This window comes from Salvelinus namaycush, chromosome 2 (genome assembly GCF_016432855.1).
Source record: "Salvelinus namaycush isolate Seneca chromosome 2, SaNama_1.0, whole genome shotgun sequence".
In the NCBI taxonomy this organism is placed as follows: Eukaryota; Metazoa; Chordata; class Actinopteri; order Salmoniformes; family Salmonidae; genus Salvelinus; species Salvelinus namaycush.
The window spans coordinates 45,426,444-45,450,604 of record NC_052308.1 but is presented as its reverse complement, the minus strand read 5'-3'; the positions used below and the strand labels follow the sequence as shown (position 1 = coordinate 45,450,604).

Sequence of the window (24,161 nt, the reverse complement as noted above, 5' to 3'; positions counted from 1 at the left end):
TCCATGGCACGAAGCCTCCATTGATGATCCATGGCACGAAGCCTCCAGTGATGATCCATTGCACGAAGCCTCCAGTGATGATCCATGGCAAGAAGCCTCCAGTGGTGATCCATGGCACGAAGCCTCCAGTGATGATCCATGGCAAGAAGCCTCCAGTGATGATCCATGGCACGAAGCCTCCAGTGATGGTCCATGGCACGAAGCCTCCAGTGATGATCCATGGCAAGAAGCCTCCAGTGATGATCCATGGCAAGAAGCCTCCAGTGATGATCCATGGCAAGTAGCCTCCAGTGGTGATCCATGGCACGAAGCCTCCAGTGATGATCCATGGCAAGAAGCCTCCAGTGATGATCCATGGCACGAAGCCTCCAGTGATGATCCATGGCAAGAAGCCTCCAGTGATGATCCATGGCAAGAAGCCTCCAGGGGTGAGACATGGCACGAAGCCTCCAGAGACGGCCTCCAGCCCGGAGCCTCCAGAGACGGCCTCCAGCCCGGAGCCGCCAGAGTCTCCCTCCTGTCCGGAGCCGCCAGAGTCTCCCTCCTGTCCGGAGCCGCCAGAGTCTCCCTCCTGTCCGGAGCTGCCAGAGTCTCCCTCCTGTCCGGAGCTGCCAGAGTCGCCCTCCTGTCCGGGGCCCGCTGCGAGGGTCCCCAGTCCGGGGTCGGCGGCGAGGGTCCCCGCTCCAGAGGCGCCACCTAAGTGGGCCGATGCCTAAGGTGGAACGGGGTCCACGTCCCGCACCAGAGCCGCCACCGCGGATAGATGCCCACCCAGACCCTCCCCTATAGGTTTAGGTTTTGCGGCCGGAGTCCGCACCTTTGGGGGGGGTACTGTCACGCCCTGACCTTAGAGATCCTTTTTATGTCTCTATTTTGGTTTGGTCAGGGCGTGAGTTTGGGTGGGCATTCTATGTTTTGTGTTCTATGTTTTCTATTTCTGTGTGTTTGGCCGGGTGTGGTTCTCAATCAGAGGCAGCTGTCTATCGTTGTCTCTGATTGAGAACCATACTTAGGTAGCCTTTTCCCACCTGTGTTTGGTGGGTAGTTGTTTTCTGTTTTGTGTCTGCACCAGACAGAACTGTTTCGGTTTCGTTCGTTCTCTTTGTTGGTTTTGTTATTTAGTGTTCAGTTTTATTAATAAATCATGAACACTTACCACGCTGCGCTTTGATCCACTTCTTCATGCAACGATGACCGTTACACTGGGCCTTTAAATGAATAATCCGTAACTATCTTTTGGCGTTTGTTTCATTGGCCCACTGTTGATACAGTCCCGAAATGTTTTGCATGTCAGCAATCAAGTTTTCAATATATAGGACTTTCAAAAATCGAAATGTAACTTGCCATATCATCACGATGATGCGTTTTGCATCATCATGATGATGTGACATGTTACAATTTGTTTTTTGAAAGTCCTACATAATCTACAAAAAATGACATGAAACGGTTTCTCAATCTGGCCCATTGATTTGTGGTTAGCGAATAATACAGTTAGTAGTGGCTTTTTAAAGAACTCCCTGGCCCGTAGACTACTGTCAGTATGAGGGACCACATAACTGTCCATTCTAAAATACCAAATGCATCCTTTAAGTTTACTATCGTCTCTAGCTAATAACTCAATTATTGATTGTGTCCCTATGCCAGGCAGCTTGGGTTAAGCGACTCATTGGCATTGACATCCAGTTTCCCCTTTACCTAGGCCATCATGATCATGCCATCTCAGCATCTCAGGAGGATTTAAGACTCCACTTGTGTCATTGCTCACTGGTCTGCAGCCCCCCTTCCTCTAGTCCTGTATGCCAGCTTGTTGTGTTTGACTGTATTCGTTAATATATGAGTAATGACCATTATATGTTAAGCTAAAGTTGTTTGGTTTGGTATGTTGTGCTGTGTTGGAACCACAGTACTGATTTCTCTGTGCTGTGTCTTTCTGCCAGGGCATTGAAAGCAGCAGGGGAAATCACCATTGAGATCCCCACCAAGGCCTGTGCCGGCCAGGACAACGCTGTCCTCTCACTGGAGCATGTGCAAGTGGAGACCAGCATCGAGTACACCAGGAGAGGAGACCTACACATCACACTCACTTCCCCATCAGGTTCGTTAGACACACGCACATGCACACATGCACACACACAAAATCTATATGTATACAGTACCAGTCAATAGTTTGGACACACCTGTTCATTCAAGGTTTTTTTTTATTAATTTTTTTACTTTTTTCTACGTTGTAGAATAATAATGAAGACATCAAAACTATGAAATAACACATATGCAACCATGTAGTAACCAAAAAAGTTCCCACATACGCTGAGCACTTGTTGGCTGATTACAGCGTATCGCTGCAGAATGCTGTGGTAGCCATGCTGGTTAAGTGTGCCTTGAATTCTAAATAAATCACAGACAGTGTCACTAGCAAAGCACACCCACACCATCACACCTCCTCTTCCATGCTTCACGGTGGGAACCACACATGCGGAGAACATCCGTTCACCTAATCTGCGTCTCACAAAGACACAGGAATTGGAACCAAAATATCTCAAATTTAGACTCATCAGACCAAAGGACAGATTTCCACCAGTCTAATGTCTATTGATCGTGTTTCTTGGCCCAAGTAAGTCTCTTTGCAGCAATTCAACCATGAAGGCCTGATTCACGTCTCATCTGAACAGTAGATGTTGTGGTATGTCTTTTACTTGAACTCTGTGAAGCATTTCTTTGGGCTGCAATTTCTGAGGCTGGTAACTGTAATGAACTTATCCTCTGCTGCAGAGGTAACTCTGGGTCTTAATTTCCTGTGACGGTCCTCATGAGAGCCAGTTTCATCATAGCGCTTGAGGTTTTTTGCGACTGCACTTGGAGAAACTTTCAAATTCTTAAAGTAATGATGGACTGTAATTTCTCTTTGCTTATTTGAGCTGTTCTTGCCATAATATGGACTTGGTCTTTTACCAAATCTGTCTTCTGTATACCTTGTCAAAAGACAACTGATTTGCTCAAACGCAATAAGAAGGAAATAAATTCCACAAATTAACTTTTAACAAGGCACACCTGTTAATTGAAATACATTCCAGGTGACTACCTTATGAAGTTGGTTGAGAAAATGCTAAGAGTGTGCAAAGCTGTCATCGAGGCAAAGGGTGGCTACTTTGAAGAATCTCAAATATAAAACATATTTTGATTTATTTAACACTTTTTTGGTTACTACATGATTCCATATGTGTTATTTAATTGTTTTGATGTTTTCACTATTATTCTAAAATGTAGAAAACAGTAAAAATTAAGAAAACCCCTAGGTGTGTCCAAACGTTTTACTGGTACTGTGCATATATAAAGCTCTGGGGGAAAAAAGCGACCACTCCAAAATTATCCGTTTCTCTGGTTTTACTATTTATAGGTACAGTTGAAGTCGGAAGTTTACATACACTTAGGTTGGAGTCATTAAAACTCGTTTTTCAACCACTCCACAAATTTCTTGTTAACAAACAATAGTTTTGGCAAGTCGGTTAGGACATCTACTTTGTGCATGACACAGGTAATTTTTCCAAAAATAGTTTACAGACAGATTATTTCACTTATAATTCACTGTATCACAATTCCAGTGGGTCAGAAGTTTACATACACTAAGTTGACTGTGCCTTTAAACAGAATGGAAAATTCCATAAAATGATGTCATGGCTTTCGAAGCTTCTGAGAAGCTAATTGACATCATTTGAGTCAATTGGAGGTGTACCTGTGGATGTTTTTCCAGGCCTAACTTCAAACTCAGTGCCTCTTTGCTTGACATCATGGGAAAATCAAAAGAAATCAGCCAAGACCTCAGAAAAAAAATTGTAGACCTCCACAAGCCTGGTTCATCCTTGGGATCAATTTAACAAACACCTGAATGTACTACGTTCATCTGTACAAACAATACTACGCAAGTATAAACACCATGGGACCACACAGCTGTCCTACTGCTCAGGAAGGAGACAAGTTCTGTCTCCTAGAGATGAACGTACTTTGGTGCGAAAAGTGCAAATCAATCCCAGAACAACAGCAAAAAACCTTGTGAAGATGCTGGAGGAAACAGATTCAAAAGTATCTATATCCACATTAAAACGAGTCCTGTATTGACATAACCTGAAAGGCCGCTCAGCAAGGAAGAAGCCATAAAAAAAGCCAGACTACGGTTTGCAACTGCACATGGGACAAAGATCATACTTTTTGGAGAAATGTCCTCTGGTCTGATGAAACAAAAATAGAACTGTTTGGCCATAATGACCATCGTTATGTTTGGAGGAAAAAGGGGGATACTTGCAAGCCGAAGAACACCATCCCAACTGTGAAGAACTGGGGTGGCAGCATCATGTTGTGGGGGTGCTTTGATGCAGGAGGGACTGGTGCACTTCACAAAATAGATGGCATGAGGAAGGAAAATTCTGTGGATATATTGAAGCAACATCTCAAGACATCAGTCAGGCAGTTAAAGCTTGGTCGCAAAGGGGTCTTCCAAATGGACATTGACCCCAAGCATACTTCCAAAGTTGTGGCAAAATGGCTTAAGGACTACAAAGTCAAGGTATTGGAGTGGCCATCACAAAGCCCTGACCTCAATCCCATAGAAAATTTGTGTGCAGAACTGAAAAAGCGTGTGCGAGCAAGGAGGCCTACAAACCTGACTGAATTACACCAGCTCTGTCAGGAGGAATGGGCCAAAATTCACCCAACTTATTGTGGGAAGCATGTGGAAAGCTACCCAAAACGTTTGACCCAAGTTAAACAATTTAAAGGCAATGCTATCAAATACTAATTGAGTGTATGTAAACTTCTGACCCACTGGGACTGTGATGAAATAAATAAAATTCTGAAATAAATCATTCTCTCTACTATTATTCTAACATTTCACATTCTTAAAATAAAGTGGTCATCCTAACTGACCTAAGACAGAGAATTTTTTACTAGGATTAAAGGTCAGGAATTGTGAAATACTGAGTTTAAATGTATTTGGCTAAGGTGTATGTAAACTTCTGACTTCAACTGGATGTGTTTGGGTAAAATTAACATTTTTGTTTCATTCTGTAAACTACTGACAACATTTCTCCCACATTCCAAATAAAAATATTGTCATTTAGAGCATTTATTTGCAGAAAATGACAACTGGTCAAAATAACAACAATGATGCAGTGTTGTCAGACCTCGAATAATGCGAAGGAAATAAGTTAATTTTCATTTTTAAACAACACAATACTAATGTTTTAACTGAGCAAGAATTCAGCTCTCCTTTCACATTAATGTTGGGTGACTTTATGCCACTCCTGGTGCAAAAATGCAAGCAGCTCGGCTTTGTTTGACGGCTTGTGACCATCCATATTCCTCTTGATCACATTCCATAGGTTTTCAATGGCGTTCAGGTCTGGAGATTGGACTGGCCATGACAGGGTCTTGATCTTGACCTTGTACGTGGCTTGATGCATGCGTCCTTCACAAAGACAAATCTGCCCGATTCCAGATCATCACCGATCCTCCACCAAATGTCACAATGGGTGTGAGACCTGGAGAGGCCTACAAGCCACAGAGTCTCACACCCAAAATCCTTATTAATCTGAAACACAATACCCCATAATGACAAAGCGAAAACAGGTTTTTAGACAAATGTATTACAAAATAAAAACAGAAATACCTTATTTTCATAAGTATTCATACCCTTTGCTATGAGACTCAAAAGTGAGCTCAGGTGCACCCTGTTTCCATTGATCATCCTTGAGATGTTTCTACAACTTGATTGGGGTCCACCTGTGGTAAATTCAATTGATTGGACATGATTTTGAAAGGCACACACCTGTCTATATAAGGTCCCACACTTGACAGTGCATGTCAGACCAAAAACCAAGCCATGAGGTCAAAGAAATTGGTCCGAGACACCAAGACAGGATTATGTCTAGGCACAGATCTTGGGAAGGGTACCAAAACAATTCTGCAGCATTGAAGGTCCCCAAGAAAACAGTGGCCGCCTCCATTCTTAAATGGAAGGAGTTTGGAACCACTAAGACTCTTCCTGGAGCTGGCTGTCCGGCCAAACTGAGCAATCGGGGGAGAAGGGCCTTGGTCAGGGAGGTGACCAAAAACCCGATGGTCACTCTGACAGAGCTCCAGAGTTCCTCTGTGGAGATGGGAGAACCTTCCAGAAGGACAACCATCTCTGCAGCAATCCACCAAACAGGCCTTTATGGTAGAGTCGCCAGATGGAAGCCACTCCTCAGTAAAAGACACATGACAGCCCGCTTGGAGTTTGCCAAAAGGCACCTAAAGGACTCTAGATTCTCTGGTCTGATGAAACCAAGATTGAACTCTCTGGCCTGAATGCTAAGCGTCACGTCTGGAGGAACCTTAGCACCATCCCTACGGTGAAGCATGGTGGTGACAGCATCATGTTGTGCGGATGTTTTTCAGCGGTAAGGATTGAGAGACTAGTCATGATTGAGAGAAAGTTGAAGGGAGCAAAGTACAGAGAGATCCTTGAGGAAAACCTGCTCCAGAGCGCTCAGGACCTGAGACTGGGGCGAAGGCTCACCTTCCAACAGGACAACGACCCTAAGCAAACAGCTAAGACAACACAGGAGTGGCTTCGGGACAAGTCTCTGAATGTTCTTGAGTGGCCCAGCCAGAGCCCAGACTTGAACCCGATAGAACATCTCTGGAGAGACCTGAAAATAGCGATGCTCCCCATCCAACCTGACAGAGGTTGAGAGGATCTGCAGAGAATAATGGGATAAACTCCCCAAAATATAGGTGTGCCAAGCTTGTAGCGTCATACCCAAGAAGACTCGAGGCGGTAATTGTTGCCAAAATGTGCTTCAACAAAGTATAGAGTAAAGGGTCTGAATACTTATGTAAATGATGAAAAAACTATTTAATCCATTTTAGAATAAGGCTGTATTGTAACAAAATGTGGAAAAATTCAAGGGGTCTGAATACTTTCCAAATGCCCTGTATATAGATAAAACTGGAAACTGGAGTTAAACAACTCTATATTGTACATTATTTTCTCCCATTAGGCACCAGCACAGTCCTGCTGGCGGAGAGAGAGAGGGACACGTCATCTAACGGCTTTAGGAACTGGGACTTCATGTCAGTTCACACATGGGGAGAGGACCCCACTGGCACCTGGACCCTTAAGATCACTGACACAGTGAGTCCCAGGGCTGGAGAACGCTTTGGCTGTTTCACAAGTTTCATATATTTTAAGGGATATTTCCAATCCTGTATTTTCCAACAAATGTCGAACCACATAGAAAATGTAACTGGTAATTGTATCAACATGTTGTCTAAACAGGGTGATTTTTACACTCTTTTTCAATTTCCCTCTGTCAGTCGGGGCGAATGGAGAACGAAGGTCAGATCCTGAGCTGGAAGCTTATTCTCCACGGCACGTCAGAAAAGCCTGAGCACATGAAGAAACCCAGAGTGTACGTCCCCTACAACGCTGTCCAGAATGACCGTAGAGGAGTGGAGCACATGGATGACATGATAGAGGTGAGCTCGATAATTAAAGGGGCAATTCACTTCTTTTTAACCTCCTATTCATTATCTCCAGAAGCATATCAATTTCTACATACAGCAGCATACCACCCTGCAGCCCACTGCTGGCTTGATTCTGAAGCGAAGCAGGGTTGGTCCTGGTCAGTCCCTGGATGGGAAACCAGGTGCTTCTGGAAGTGGTGTTGGAGGGCCAGTAGGAGGCACCCTTTTCTCTGGTCCCAAAAAATATCCCACAGGGGACATTGCCCTGTGTAGGTTGCTATCTTTCGGATGGGATGTTAAACGGGTGTCCTGACTCTCTGTGGTCACTAAATATCCCATGCCACTTATTTGTAAGAGTAGGGGTGTTTACCCCAGCGTCCTGGCTAAATATCCAATCTGGTCTTCATACTGTACCATCATGGCCAGCTAATCATCCCCAGCTTACAATTGGCTCATTCATCCCCTCCTTTCCCCTGTAACTATTCCCCAGGTTGTTGCTGTAAATGAGAATGTGTTCTCAATCAACTTATCAGGTAAAATAAGGGGTGAATACAGTATGTGATACATGTATGTATGTATGGTCTGTTGACTGATCTCAAATGCAATTCTGTGTGCCTTACTGACCTTATCCACTGAAAAAGTGCAGAACTGAGGAGTTAAATCAACTCCTAGGTAGAAGCCCCCTCTAAACCATTTTCTGACTTTCTGTTCGTCCTTCTCCCTGTCATATAGGAGCTGCCCACCCAGGCTGAGATTCACCCACCACAAAAGACCCAGCCCCCTCCTCCTGCCACCCCTGAGAGGAAGGAGACAAGACCCTCCTCCTTCCCCCCCTCCCTGGCCCTTCTGCGTCTCCTCCAGACGGCTTTCAACAGACAGACCCCAGCCGCCCTGCCCCAGGCCTCTAACTGGGGAGAGCAGCACACGGGCAGGGCCCCCTCCCTTCCATGGGGAGCAGGCCCTCACATCGCTCCACAGAAGCTGTACCAGGCCCTGGACAGGATCAACCAGTACCAGCTGGGCGGCCAGGACAACAGCCTGTATAGCGACTACAGCGACGGCTTTTACAGCACCAAGCCCTACAGACACAGAGATGACCGGCTGCTCCAGGCGCTCTTCGACATGCTCTCTGACGACAGGCAGTGAGGAGGGAGGAGATGGGAGGAGAGTGGGTAAGGCAAGGGGGGAACTCCAGTCCTGCAGGGCTGCAGTGTGTACAGGCTTTTGTTCTAGCTTAACAGATCCGGCCCCCGAATCCTAACTCGAGTCGAGTTAGGATTCGGGGCCAAATGAACACACCCGATTTAACTAAACACGGTCTACATTGAAGACCTCCTTCGTTGACTACCGGTAGGTGAATCAGGTGTGTAAGTGCTGGGCTAGAGCCTGCACAGCCCTGCCGTTCTCCTTGGTCAAGATTGGCCACCCATGGGGTAAGGGGTGAGAGAGAAAATGTGAGGAGGCGGGGGCTGGGCATTGAAGGAGCAAGCGAGGGAGGGGGAGAGTGAAAGCCAGATAGAAACTCTTCCAGCCAATTGTGATGTTGTTTTTCCAAAAAGCTACTTTTCTTTCCTTGCAGCATTCTAGCCTGTCTGTCTGTAGTTTTGTCTTTCATTCTGTACAGTAGGTCGGTTGCATCTCAATACCCACAAGTGGCTTCCTTTCCTCCTCCTCCTTCCTTTCCTCCTCCCCCCTCCTCCTGATGTATTGAAGTCTAGCTAACCCATAGACCACAGACCTCTGTCATATTGCTTCATTCTTTTCATATCAATATGCATGAAGGAAAGGAGACAAGGAAAGGGAACCCCTGTAACGTATTTAAATGAATCTGGGATTGCATTCCACCCCTCCTCCAGCCATCCATCCGCCTCAGAATGGGTCCCAATAGTCTTAAAATGACAGTTAACATCAAAGTCAACGTTCATCCAATGTTTTCAGCCCTCAAAAGTGGTCTGATGTAAGGATGAGTCCAGGCCCCACGACATCTGTTTTGTAGATCCAGCTGTATTAACTCAAATTGATGAAAAACATAGCCACTGCGCTGCTAAATGCATATAGGGGAAATGCTGCTCTATTTACCACCTTTACCTGTCAGTGGCATTGAAAGTAAGGAGACGAGAGAAGGAGAAAGAGATGAGGAAAGGATGTTTTTAAGACTTTTGGGACACAGCCCTATTCTCCTTTCACTGCACTACCTGCTTGAGCATGCTATACCTTTAGAATGTCAAGTTCATAATTGTATTATGCCTGACACTATTATCTATATATTATACAAAGACAATGAATGTAATGTTGTTTTTACACTGAACAAAAATATAAGCGCAACATGCAACAATTTCTAAGATTTTACTGAGTTACAGTTCATATAAGGAAATCAGTCAATTTAAATACATTCCTTAGGCCCTAATTTATGGATTTCACATGACTGGAAATACAGATTTGCATCTGTTGGTCATAGATACATAAAAAAAGGTTGGGGCGTGGATCAGAAATCCGGTCAGTATCTGGTGTGACCACCATTTACCTCATGCAACGCGACACATCTCCTTCACATAGAGTTGATCAGGCTGTTGATTGTGGCCTGTGGAATGTTGTCTCAATTCTCTTCAATGGCTGTGCTAAATTGCTGGATATTGGCGGGAACTGGAACACGCTGTCGTACACATTGATCCAGAGCATCCCAAACATGCTCATGGGTGACATGTCTGGTGAGTATGCAGGCCATGAAGGAACTGGGACATGTTCAGCTTCCATCTGTGTACAGATCTTTGCGACATGGGGCTATGCATTATCATGCTGAAACATGAAGTGATGGAGGCTGATGAATGGCACTACAGTGGGCCTCAGCATGTCGTCATGGTATCTCTGCATTCAAATTGCCAATCGGTAAAATACAATTGTGTTCGTCGTCCGTAGCGTATGCCTGCCCACACCATAACCCCAATGCCACCATGGGGCACTCTGTTCACAAGGTTGACATCAGCAAACCGCTCACCCACACGGCACCATGCATGGTGTCTGCCATCTGCTCGGTACAGTTAAAACCGGCATTCATCTGTGAAGAGCATACTTCTCCAGCGTGCCAGTGGCCATCGAAGGTGAGCGTTTGCCCACTGAAGTCGGTTACAACGCCAAACTGCAGTCAGGTCAAGACACTAGTGAGGACGACGGGCACACAGATGAGCTTCCCTGAGACTGTTTCTGACGGTTTGTGCAGAAATTCTTCGGTTGTGCAAACCCACAGTTTCATCAGCTGTCCGGGCGGCTGGTCTGAGACAATCTCGCAGGTGAAGATGTGGAGGTCCTGGGCTGGCGTGGTTAAACGTGGTCTGCGGTTGTGATGCCGGTTGGACGTACTGCCAAATTCGCTAAAACGACATTGGAGCTTATGGTAGAGAAATGAACATTACATTCTCTGGCAACAGCTCTGGTGGACATTCCTGCAGTTAGCATGCCAATTGCATGCTCCCTCAAAACTTGTGGCATTATGTTGTGTGGCAACTGCACATTTTAGAGGGGACTTTTATTGTCCCCAGCACAAGGTGCACCTGTGTAGTGATCATGCTGTTTAATCAGCTTCTTGATATGCCTCACCTGTCAGGTGGATGGATTATCTTGGAAAAGGAGAAATGCTCACTAACAGGGATGTAAAAAGCTTTTTGTGTGTATGGAAAATGTCTGGGATCTTTTATTTCAGCTCATGAAACATGGGACCGACACTATATGTTGCGTTTATGTTTTTGTTCAGTATAAATATACTTGACCTCTAAACTAACCACCTCTCTAAACTCCAAATCTGAAATCTCTATTTAATATTTATATTTTGACATATTTATTTTGGCATATATTTGTTTTTGGCAAGAGTAGACGTACTCACTGTGCTACTGTATCTCAGCCCCAAATCCTGATTTTTGGAATGTAATTTTGAGGTATATTCACAATTTCAATTTAGGATTCCGACCATACTTTATTATGTATAAAAAATGCAGTCCCCTTACTGTTTTTCAAACTGAAAACTCAGAGTTGGGAACGGCAGTCTTTTATGCTGTTCTCTTGAGAAAAAATGTGTAGTAAAGTTCACTTCTTTGGGATTTTCTTTTATAATAGAAAAAAAAAGAAAGAACAAGAAATGGGGACAATAAATGACCAAGAAGCAATTGGTTGAGTAATTATTTTGGAGGTTATTCGACCTTCGAGATCTATAGATATAATGAATATAATTAAAGCTTTTGCAAATTGGTCATGTTGAAACCATTTGAATAATTATTTTAACTGACAATATAAAATAACTCTAAAAGGAAACATTTCACATATATATCTATATATACAGTATAACTATATACATATATATACTACACATGTTGTGTAATTTGATTTATTTTAGATTCAAAGTACAACGCTGCATTAAATGAAATATTTTTCTAGAAATTCATCAGTTTATAAAAAATGATATATCCATAAATCCCTTAATTCGTTCCGTTTATATTACAAGTGGTTTTAGTTGACATTTTCAGTCAAATTCTAGGTTTAAATTAAAACAAAATAAATGGAATTATGAATAGAAATGAACGTTGCCAAACTGTTGTGCTGCTAAAGAAAAATAGCTTTTCTGTGTTTGGGTGATTGTAAAACAGGCTTGGATGTTGTTGCTTCATTTACAAACTCATGTTGACACAACTACCTAGTTATATGCAACGCATTGGATATCTTCATTTCTACATTTCTACTCTTTGGTATTAGTGGACCTTTCATCATTCAATCAAAGTATACTTTAGTAAACTGTATACTGGTAATACTTTAATGTAGGGGCTTTACACTAAAATACTATAACACATTTCTAAGCTATATATTATACCTTCATATGCCCTACATAAACGCTCACGTTTATGCTCACAACTGCAGGTCGGTAGATGTCACTGCATATCTTATGTCAACTTGCGGTTGTTAATCTTAGCTTACATTTGCATGTATAAATGCTTATGTAGTGCTTATGACAGTGTAATGAACTGCTATGAATGTGATGTTTCCCTATGTATGTAGAGCCCCATACACTACAGTGATAAGTAGCCCCTATTTTCTGTGGTATTGGCTCTAGCCCTGCTCTCTGCCAAACAAGGTGAAAGATTGAAACAACAGATGAAGAACAGTTTACATGCATCCTATAATTATACATCTTTCAATGTAGCCAGTGTTGTTCTAATGTTTGTTTATATTTTGGATTTAATCGATGCTTCTGTCCAAAGTTGTTTACAAAAGCTGAAATATTCTGTATGGATGTACAAAATTAGATTTATCGTAATAAACTGCAAAGTGACTTTGTGAGTGTGTCTGAGTTGTTGGGATTGTGACTGTGATCTGCCACTTGAGTTCATATAGACATTTCAGTTCATATGGCCATTTCTGTTCATATGGACACTTGAGTTCATAGACATTTCAGTTCATATATGTAACGGATGTGAAATGGCTAGCTAGTTAGCGGGTACGCGCTAGTAGCGTTTCAATCAGTTACGTCACTTGCTCTGAAACCTATTAGTAGTGTTGGACATTCCAGTTCATATAGCGTAGACATTTCAGGTCATGTTACCTTTCCAAACAAGCTATTGTTTCCTCTGGCCTTGCTGAGAATATTTTGAGTTCCATAACTGATTAATTGCTGTGAATATGGATATTGGAATAGAACAAATATGTGCAATGGCTGGGGGTTCCTGAGGACTAGGTTGGTCTATGTCATACTTTGTCATTTGAAATTCCTAGTCATGTCATATGCCGATTTCTTGTTAAATACCACCACCTTGTGGCTAAAAACACAACAATACACAGTGGGGGGGATAAACAGTGAACGCTAAATCATTGGGAGAAATCTGCCAAAAATTAATAGCTACCCTTTTTCAACGCAGCCAGTCAGTATATTACAGTTCCAACACAACTGGACGGGTGAAAGCAGACTCCTAGTACCACATCCCTTCCACCTATCCTGTATTTTCAGATTGGTACAGTAGATGAGAGATGGGTGCAAAAAGTAATAGCCTTTTTTTTTTACTTTTCAAAACATGAATTAATTTATATACATTTTTACAATGTAACTTGAAGGAATGTTCGACCTATAGGCACTGAACAATAAACAAACACATTACTCATCAATCCTTAACTGTAGAGATACAGTATGTGCACTTGAAAAGAAAAGTTGAAATGTTGTGGGATAAATACGGTGTAGTTCTCTTTGTTTAATAGTGGCCTTCCTCTAAATTTGGTTACAATATCTTAATCAGGTTTCATTCTGTTTCAACTCTGGCTTCTTCTTCATAGTACTCCATGATCTCCTCAATCTCTTGCCTGTGTCTCTCCTTTATCTCCTTCCTCTCATTCCCTTTCTCTCTAAATCTCTTTAGCTTTCTCTCCGTCTCCCCCATCCTATCAAACCACCTCTTAAACTCAATCTCCAACTCTCTTTTCTTCTCCTCATCCCTCTCATCTATCCAGCTCTGATATCTCCCATAAATGTATGGATTACTCCATCTTTATTCTTCAGACATTCCTGCACCTCCTTCTCAAGCCTCTCTCTCATCTCTTGTTTCCTCTCTCTCGCGCTCTCTAGCGCTCTCTCGCGCTCTCTCGCGCTCTCTCTCTCTCTCGCGCGCTCTCTCTGTATTATTACCTACATCTCTCTGACCTGGGCATCTGCCTCCTAGTAGGTCTGACTTTTGTAGAAGCTCTCTCTGTTTCCCGTCACCATCTCATCTACCTGCTCCAGCAGATCTGGGACCTGAGTACAATGGGCCCTGTCCTTAATGTTGAGGTACCAGCTCCCACATTTCTCTACAAGCTGTTCGAGGTCCTGGCTTGGAGAAACTACAGAATGCTCTGCTCTTCCAGGGCGTCAGCATGGGTGAAGAGAATGACAGTGTGTCCCCAGCAACCCTCCCCAAACATCTCCTCCATTCTCTCCAGCAGCTCTATCTCCCCCCTCTTGGGAGGGCTCCACTGGTTTGACCAGGAAGAAGGTGTGGGGTCCCTGGGCAGACAGATGGCCACAGAGTCCCACACCCTCTCATCCCCTCCAGTGAGTGTCCAAGGCAGAATCAGTCTGGAGTGTCCAACAGCACCAGCCGTCTCTATGTCTCCAGTTTTGCTGAAGCTGCAACATAATTATAGGCATTTCTGACAGAAAACTTCTGTTACGGAAATCCCTAATTTGTCTAGGAAAAACGTTCCCTATTCCCTCAACCTTTGCTCTCTTTACGTGACACATATATGCATTCTATGCACATGACCAATAGGGCCTGACCTATAGCATATCATAATCATATGAATAAATTGGTTATAACAAACTCTGAACATCGTAACACGTGACAGGGAATGTTTGGTTGCTCAGGAGGTAAAGGGGAAGTCAAATGTGTGGAATAAATTTGACTAGTTGTGGAAAATACTGGAGACCAAGAAAAATAAGGTAAGGAGCAAGCACTGTGTGTATATTATGTGTGCCAAACAGGTGCTGTTAGATTACATTATAATTTTTCTGACCATTTGGAACAATGTAAACGACACAAAATAAATGATAAGGTAACTGTCACGACGGTTCCTCTCCTTGTTCGGGCGGCGTTCGGCGGTCGACGTCGCCGGTCTTCTAGCCATCATCGATACACTTTTCATTTTCCATTTGTTTTGTCTTGTTTTCCTACACATCTGGTTTTCATTTCCCTCATTAATTGTTGTGTATTTAATTAATCCTCTGTTCCCCCCATGTCTTTGTGTGGAATTGTTTGTTGTAAGTGCTTGTGCACATGTTTACTGGTGCGCGACGGGTTTTGTACCCATGTTTGTTATTCTTTATGCCGTTGGTGTCACGTTCCTGACCTTATTTCCTTTGTTTAGTATGTGTTTAGTTGGTCAGGACGTGAGCTGGGTGGGCATTCTATGTTATGTGTTTCTATGTTGGGTTGTCAACTAGCCTGATATGGTTCTCAATCAGGGGCAGGTGTTTTACGTTTCCTCTGATTGAGAACCATATTAAGGTAGGCTGTTCTCACTGTTTGTTTGTGGGTGATTGTTGCCGTGTCTGTGTTTGTGCGCCACACGGTACTGTTTTCGTTCGTTCGCTTGTTCACGTCGTTTATTTGTTTTGTATTTTGTCAAGTGTGTTTTTCGTCTTCTTTGCTTTATTTAAAGATATGTATTCAACCCACGCTGCGTTTTGGTCCGATCCATGCTCCTCTTCAGACGAGGAGGAAGACGAGCGTTACAGTTGGTTTTGCAATTAAACTGCTCTGGCTATTACCTAGTTCTGCTCTCCTGCGTCTGACTTCCCTGCCACCAGTTACGCACCCCTTACAGTAACAGAGAGTCTGTTGTAACGTTTTTTTTTTTGATGGGGGAAAACCTTTATTACAGCAAAGATTAAAAACAGTTGTATGCATTCGTGAATGCAATTGCCGACATGGAACGGTTTATTTATCGTTTACGCTAATTATTCAGGTTATTCAAGGGTGGCTTTGTTAATTTATTTAAAAACGAATATGCTTGATTGCATTTTAAATAATGAATGACTTGTGTGATGACATGAACAAATTAATGATTAAAATCAAATTTTATTTGTCACATTCGCCGTGTAGGTGTAGACCTTACAGTGAAATGCCTACCTACAAGCCCTTAACCAACAATGCAGCTTTAAGAAAAAATAAGTTTTAAGTAAAAAATAGATCAGTAAAAAATAAAAAATATAAGTAACAAATAATTAAAGAGCAGCAGTAAAATAACAGAAGCAAGGGTATACACAGGGGGTATCGGTATAGATTCAATGAGCGGGGGCACAGGTTAGTCGAGGTAATTGGGGTAATATGTACATGTAGGTATAGTTAAAGTTACTATGCATATATAATAAACAGAGATTTGCAGCGGCGTAAAAGAGGGGGGGACAATGCAAATTGTCTGGGTAGCCATTTGATTAGCTGTTCAGGAATCTTATGGCTTGGGGGTCGAAGCTGTTGAGGAGCCATTTGGACCTAGACCTGGTGCTCTGGTATTGCTTGCCATGCGGTAGCAGAGAGAACAGTCTATGACTAGGGTGGCTGGATTCTTTGACAATTTTTAGGGCCTACCTCTGACACCGCCTGGTATAGAGGTCCTGGATGGCAGGAAGCTTAGCCCCAGTGATGTACTGGGCCGTACGCACTACGTAGTGCCTTGCGGTCGTTGGCCGAGCAGTTGCCATACCAGGCAGTGATGCAACCAGTCAGGATGCTCTTGATGGTGCAGCTGTATAACTTTTTGAGGATCTGAGGAGCCCATGACAAATATTTTCAGTCTCATGAGGGGGAATAGGCTTTGTCGTGCACTCTTTCACGACTGTCTTGGCGTGTTTGGACCATGATAATTTGTTGGTGATGTGGATACCAATGAACTTGAAGCTCTCAACCTGCCCCGTAGATGAGAATGGGGGCGTGCTCGGTCCTCCTTTTCTTGTAGTCCACAATCATCTCCTTTGTCTTGATCACGTTGAGGGAGAGGTTGTTATCCTGGGACCACACGACTGGGAGTCGATAAGCAGGTGCAGGTGGTAAGTTTAATATAACAAATATTATGGAACAATACAACGTAGAAGTAGCGTCTAGACATGAACAACAGAAACAATACTGCCTGGGGAAGGAATTTAAGGGAGTGCCAGATAAAGGGGAGGTAATGAGTGAGGTAAAGGAGTCCATGTGTGCTTAATGATGAAGCGCTGGTGTGCGTAATGATGAAAGCCAGGTACACGTAATGATGGTTCCCAGGACCGGTGTTTAGTAAACCGGCAACGTCGAACGCCGGAGGGGAGGAGCTGGAGTAGACGTGACAGTTGTAGAGCGTTTAACACAAAATCTGGGGAGGGGCCAGCTGAGTATAAGACTGTATCATCTGCATATAAATAGATGAGACCACTTCCTACTGCCTGATCTATGTTGTTGATGTAAATTGAGAAGAGCGTGGGGCCTAGGATCGAGCCTCGTGGTACTCCCCCATGGCTCGATCCTTACCCCAAGGCTCGATCCTGAGACAGCAGATATTCTGAATTCATACACTGGACTCTTTGAGAGAGGGAGTTAGCAAATCAGGCCAAAGACACCTCAGAGACACCAATTCTCCTTAGCCAGCCCACAAGAAGGGAATAGTCTACCGTATCAAAGCTTTGGCCAAGTCCATAAAAATAGCAGCTCAAAATTGCTTAGACTCAAGGGCAATGGTGAAATAATTTCGGACCTTTAAGGTTGCAGTGACACATCCTGACACATAGCCTGAGCGGAAACCAGATTGCATACCAGAAATAATACTATAGACATCAAGAAAGCCAGGAAGTTGATTATGGGCAAGTTTTCCCAATACTTTTAATAAACAGGGCAAAATAGAAATTGGCCTATAACAGTTAGGATCAGCTTGATCTCCCCTTTAAATAAAGGATGCACTGTGCCTGCCTTCCAAGCAATGGGAACCTCCCCAGAGAGGAGAAACAGGTTCAGCAATAGACTCGGCGATGATAGGGGCTGCAACCTGAAAGAAGAAAGGCTCTAAACCATCTAAAACATCACCCAGATGTTTTTTGGGGGTGAAGTTTAAGGAGCTCCTTCAGCACCTCAGACTCGGTGACCGGCTGCAGGAAGAAACTTTGTAGCGGGGCAGGGGAAAAAGAGGGAGGAGCATCGGGGCTAGTCACATTATGGGATGAGGAAATGTTGGACGGGCAAGGAGGCATGGCTGAGTCAAATAAGAATCCTGACTTAATGAAGTGGTGAGCTCATCCATGTGCTCCTTGTCAGTAACAACCACATCATCAACATTTAAGGACATGGGCAGCTGTGAGGAGGAGGGTATATTCTCCAGGTCTTTCACCGTTTTCCAGAACTTCTTAGGGTTAGACCCACAGAGCGAGAACTGCTCCTTAAAGTAACTAGCTTTAGCCTTTTGCAGTGGCGACCCATCCTGACCCCCACTGTTTTGAGACCCATATTTTTAGCAACAGAAAAATATATAAGTATCATTGAGATAATAAAGCAAACGTGGTCTATTTTTTGTTTTCTTGAGTAAGGCGTCTCCAAAATGCAGGTGTTCCAGCCTAGCTCAGTGCTTTCTGTTGTGGTGGGGCAAGCCAGCAGAAAATACGGAGCGTTGCGCCGTGATTGGCTCAGTGTTCTGTCACTCATGGGAACACTATGTCACCGTCAAGTCTAAGGGTAGAGCTACAAAATTCTAGCCCCATGGGTGCTGCCATAGAGTTACATTAGAAGTGCCCATCCAAGAAGGCTCAAGGTCATTGGCCATAGATAAAATTACGTCAAATCACGTTATATGTACAGTAGCTTTGATTGGACAGAACATGTCAACATCATACTTTAAAAATCTTAGCTAGCAGTCATCATCATGAATCAAGTTGACAATCTACTGGCAAATCCTTTTTAATCCTTGTCATATGAAGAGAAATAACGAAGAGAAATGATAGATAAAACGTATTGGTGCTAATCGTCCATTGGACATAAACATTAGAGAACAAGTTGGAAATCGCAAATTCAACAATGAGTGGTTTGGCAGGAATCAGTGACAGTGGTTAACTGCAAGCATTGCAAAGCAATCACTAGCCTGCTATTCAGTGGAGTGGCTGTGAGGACCCAAATCTGGGATTAAGAGTCTCTTTGTGGGCTATACTCGGCCTTGTCTCAGGATGGTAAGTTGGTGGTTGAAGATATCCCTCTAGTGGTGTGGGGGCTGTGCTTTGGCAAAGTGGGTGGGGTTATATCCTGCCTGTTTGGCCCTGTCCGGGGTATCATCGGATGGGGCCACAGTGTCTCCTGACCCCTCTTGTCTCAGCCTCCAGTATTTAAGCTGCAGTAGTTTGTGTGTCGGGGGGCTAGGGTCAGTCTGTTATATCTGGAGTATTTCTCCTGTCTTATCCGGTGTCCTGTGTGAATTTAAGTATGCTCTCTCTAATTCTCTCTTTCTCTCTCTCTTTCTTTCTTTCTTTCTTTCTTTCTTTCTTTCTTTCTTTCTTTCTTTCTTTCTTTCTTTCTTTCTTTCTTTCTCTCTCTCGGAGGACCTGAGCCCTAGGACCATGTCTCAGGACTACCTGGCATGATATGATGACTCCTTGCTGTCCCCAGTCCACCTGGCCGTGCTGCTGCTCCAGTTTCAACTGTTCTGCCTGTGGCTATGGAACCCTGACCTGTTCACCGGACGTGCTACCTGTCCCAGACCTGCTGTTTTCAACTTTCTAGAGACAGCAGGAGCGGTAGAGATACTCTCGATGATCGGCTATGAAAAGCCAACTAACATTTACTCTTGAGGTGCTGATCTGTTGCACCCTCAACAACTACTGTGATTATTATTATTTGACCATGCTGGTCATTTATGAACATTTGAACATCTTGGCCATGTTCTGTTATAATCTCCACCCATCTTCCCCATTATTCCCAGTGTATTTATTCCTGTGTTCTCTGTTTGTCTGTTGCCAGTTCGTCTTGTCTTGTCAAGCTTACCAGTGTGATTTTCCAAGCTCCTGTTTATTCCTAGTCTCTGTTTTTTCTAGTGCTCCCGGTTCTGACCTCTTGCCTGCCCTGACACTAAGCCCGCCTGTCTGACTATTCAGCCTGCCTTGACCTCGAGGCTGCCTGCCGCTCTGTACCGTTTGGACTCTGACCTGGTTTATGAACATTTGCTTGTCCTCGACCTGCCTCTTGCCTGCCCCTTGTTGTTTAATAAATATCAAAGACTCGAACCATCTGCCTCCTGTGTCTGCATCTGGGTCTCACCCTGTGTCGTTATAGCTGTCAATGAAGCATGATTTGTGCCTCGCTCAAAACAACTGTTAATTCGGAAATGCGAAAACTTGACTTTGGGAATAAACGAGCTCTGACTGAAAATAAGTTTTGAACGGTCATCCAACTCGGAATTGTAAATCCGGGCTCTTCTATAGCTACGACCTGAAGATCAATTACGTCATCATGAGTCAACCTTGTTTTTTTAAAGTTCCAAGTTGTTTTGAATGCACCATAAATACAGAGAATGCCAGACGTTGATGACAAAATTTGCCCACGAAGGACCACCGCACCACCTTCCTGTTCAAGTGAGCACAGCACAACAAGGTGAGTCCAAAAATGTATTGTATGCTGCTGCGTAAATTATGTAATATGCCAGGTAGATATGTATATCGTAGCTAATAAAGTAATACTAAGTGTATGTTGTGTAGAAAGATAGTTAGTAGCCCATGTGCCTCAGCCTAATAATTTGGTCTATTTTGTGGTGCACATGTAGCCTATAACCTGTTTTAGAGAAATATAATCATCAAATATTGTAAGAGCTTTCATTGTCTGCTTATATACCCCCTTTATTTATCCTACGGTTCTGACTTGGTGTACAAGGAGAATACTGTAAGAACGGCCCATGTTCTGAATTCTGTCGCTGTACATTTCAAAAGTGCTAAACAAATAGTTATATTGACTATGTCAGTCCTAGCTGGCTAATTAATGTCTTAATTGAAATTACGTCCCCTTCTGCCATAGTTTGTACATCTCAATTGTCACTAGAAACCACATTTGTTTAAGTAAGTCAGCCATATCAGCTACAGTATGTTTTTTTAAAAGGCAGTAAATGAGGCTGAATGAACTGTTTCGCTGCCAGACAAGGCTCTGCTGATAGCCAGGTGTAGCAGTGGTAAGATGTTGGTACTGCTGTTGGGACAGCTTTATGTATAGGCCCTAACAGTTTATGGGCACCGTTTGTCACCGTTATAGGGCAATTAATGTATTGTTTAGTGTTGTGTTGTGTAGTGGCTTTGCTGGCATGCATCCCACTCTATATATTTTTTTTGCCCCACCAACATTTACATGTTACAATCGCCACTGGCCTTTCGGACAGCCTGAGTGCACTTATTCTCCTTTGCCTGAAATATAGCCAGTCAGCCTGATTATGTGTGTGCCGAGCTTTTCGCCAAATGGAATTCTTGAGGTGGAGTACCAGATCACGGTCGAACCAGGGGCTGAACCTGTTTTTAATTATCATTTTCTTTATGGGGCGTGTTTTAACAATACCACTGAAAATGCCAAAACGAAGGTCCAAGCGTATTCGACAGAGGGGATCAAGCTTATTCTATACCAATTTACAGAGGCCAGGTCATGAAGGAAGGTTTGCTGATTCATCTAGGGAGAGACGTGAAAATAGCTGTGCAGCAACGCTCCCCATCCAACCTGACAGAGCTTGAGAGGATCTGCAGAGAAGAATGGGAGAAACTCCCCAAGTACAGGTGTGCCAAGCTTGTAGCGTCATACCCAAGAAGACTTGAGGCTGTAATCACTGCCAAAGGGGCTTCAACAAAGTACTGAGTAAAGGGTCTGAATAACTATGTAATTGTGATATTTCCGTTTGTTTTTTGTTTTGTTTTTGGCAACGATTCCTAAAAACCTGTTTTTGCTTTGTCATTATGGGGTATTGTGTGTAGATTGATGAAGGAAAAAATAAACAATTTAATCCATTTTATAATAAGGCTGTAATGTAACAAAATGTGGAAAAAGTCAAGGGGTCTGAATACCTTCCGAATGCACTGTATCTGTTTAGCTGAAATGACAGAGGAGAACTAACATTAGGCAGAAATATTAGGCAGATGGAAAGTATGACGTGATGTTCAACCGTATTGGTAACTTTGAGGAGAGTCTACTTCAATAACCTGGTTGAGGAACGTACACTGTACAGTAAAGATGGTGATGAAATTGTTTAAATAATCTTACCCAGTTTTACATTTTCATTGCTGACATCCTCCACTTGTTTATCGCTCTCTTCCAATAGGTTGTCCTTCTCTCCCAGTCTGTGGTTCCTGGCTTCTAGCTGAATATATTTTTTCCTGCAGTAGGACTCTAAAGTTATCTACTTGGTTGTTCTTGTCCTGCAGGTCCTTCCCCAGTGCCTCCAGTTGTCTCTTACTTTCTCCACTTCTTTAATAGTGTTTTCCATTAATCTCTCTTTCTCTCTCATTTGCTTGGTCATATCATCCAGTTGTGTGTCTTTCTCCTGGAGGTGTTTGATGTCCTCAATCAGATGCTTTGTAGTTTTTTCTAGGCTGCCCTCTGGCCGTAAAGATGCATTCTCTAACGTTTGTGTCATTTCAGCCAGTAGTTTTGAAAGAGGTGCTCACTAGCCAAAACTGGTCCCTGTTTTTTGTGTACTACGTCATTCAATTCTGTACTACATCATCCATTTTGTGTGATATGTTACAAATCCAATTTGTGCAATATACACTGCTAAAAAAAATAAAGGAAACACTAAAATAACACATCCTAGATCTGAATGAATGAAATATTCTTATTAAATACTTTTTTCATTACATAGTTGAATGTGCTGACAACAAAATCACACAAAAATTATCAATGGAAATCAAATTTATCAACCCATGGAGGTCTGGATTTGGAGTCACACTCAAAATTAAAGTGGCAAACCACACTACAGGCTGATCCAACTTTGATGTAATGTCCTTAGAACAAGTCAAAATGAGGCTCAGTAGTGTGTGTGGCCTCCACGTGCCTGTATGACCTCCCTACAACGCCTGGGCATGCTCCTGATGAGGTGGCGGATGGTCTCCTGAGGGATCTCCTCCCAGACCTGGACTAAAGCATCCGCCAACTCCTGGACAGTCTGTGGTGCAACGTGGCGTTGGTGGATGGAGCGAGACATGATGTCCCAGATGTGCTCAATTGGATTCAGGTCTGGGGAACGGGCGGGCCAGTCCATAGCATCAATGCCTTCCTCTTGCAGGAACTGCTGACACACTCCAGCCACATGAGGTCTAGCATTGTCTTGCATTAGGAGGAACCCAGGGCCAACCGCACCAGCATATGGTCTCACAAGGGGTCTGAGGATCTCATCTCGGTACCTAATGGCAGTCAGGCTACCTCTGGCGAGCACATGGAGGGCTGTGCGGCCCCCCAAAGAAATGCCACCCCACACCATGACTGACCCAACGCCAAACCGGTCATGCTGGAGGATGTTGCAGGCAGCAGAACGTTCTCCACGGCGTCTCCAGACTCTGTCACATCTGTCACATGTGCTCAGTGTGAACCTGCTTTCATCTGTGAAGAGCACAGGGCGCCAGTGGCGAATTTGCCAATCTTGGTGTTCTCTGGCAAATGCCAAACGTCCTGCACGGTGTTGGGCTGTAAGCACAACCCCCACCTGTGGACGTCGGGCCCTCATACCACCCTCATGGAGTCTGTTTCTGACCGTTTGACCAGACACATGCACATTTGTGGCCTGCTGGAGGTCATTTTGCAGGGCTCTGGCAGTGCTCCTCCTTGCACAAAGGCGGAGGTAGCGGTCCTGCTGCTGGGTTGTTGCCCTCCTACAGCCTCCTCCACGTCTCCTGATGTACTGGCCTGTCTCCTGGTAGCGCCTCCATGCTCTGGACACTACGCTGACAGACACAGCAAACCTTCTTGCCACAGCTCGCATTGATGTGCCATCCTGGATGAGCTGCACTACCTGAGCCACTTGTGTGGGTTGTAGACTCCGTCTCATGCTACCACTAGAGTGAAAGCACCGCCAGCATTCAAAAGTGACCAAAACATCAGCCAGGAAGCATAGGAACTGAGAAGTGGTCTGTGGTCACCACCTGCAGAACCACTCCTTTATTGGGGGTGTCTTGCTAGTTGCCTATA

The 24,161-nt window shown here is 43.8% G+C and overlaps 1 protein-coding gene across 1 annotated transcript in view; it reads left to right on the top strand.

Moving 5' to 3' along the window:
• The window catches only part of LOC120026237 (neuroendocrine convertase 1-like), a 28,135-nt gene extending 19,489 nt beyond the window's left edge, over positions 1 to 8,646 (top strand). Inside the window, exons 11-14 of the mRNA XM_038971061.1 lie at positions 1,938 to 2,095; positions 7,035 to 7,168; positions 7,351 to 7,512; positions 8,233 to 8,646. Of these exons, the coding sequence (XP_038826989.1) occupies positions 1,938 to 2,095; positions 7,035 to 7,168; positions 7,351 to 7,512; positions 8,233 to 8,646 (868 nt within the window). The remainder of the gene's footprint in view (positions 1 to 1,937; positions 2,096 to 7,034; positions 7,169 to 7,350; positions 7,513 to 8,232) is intronic.
• Positions 8,647 to 24,161: the final 15,515 nt, after the last annotated feature.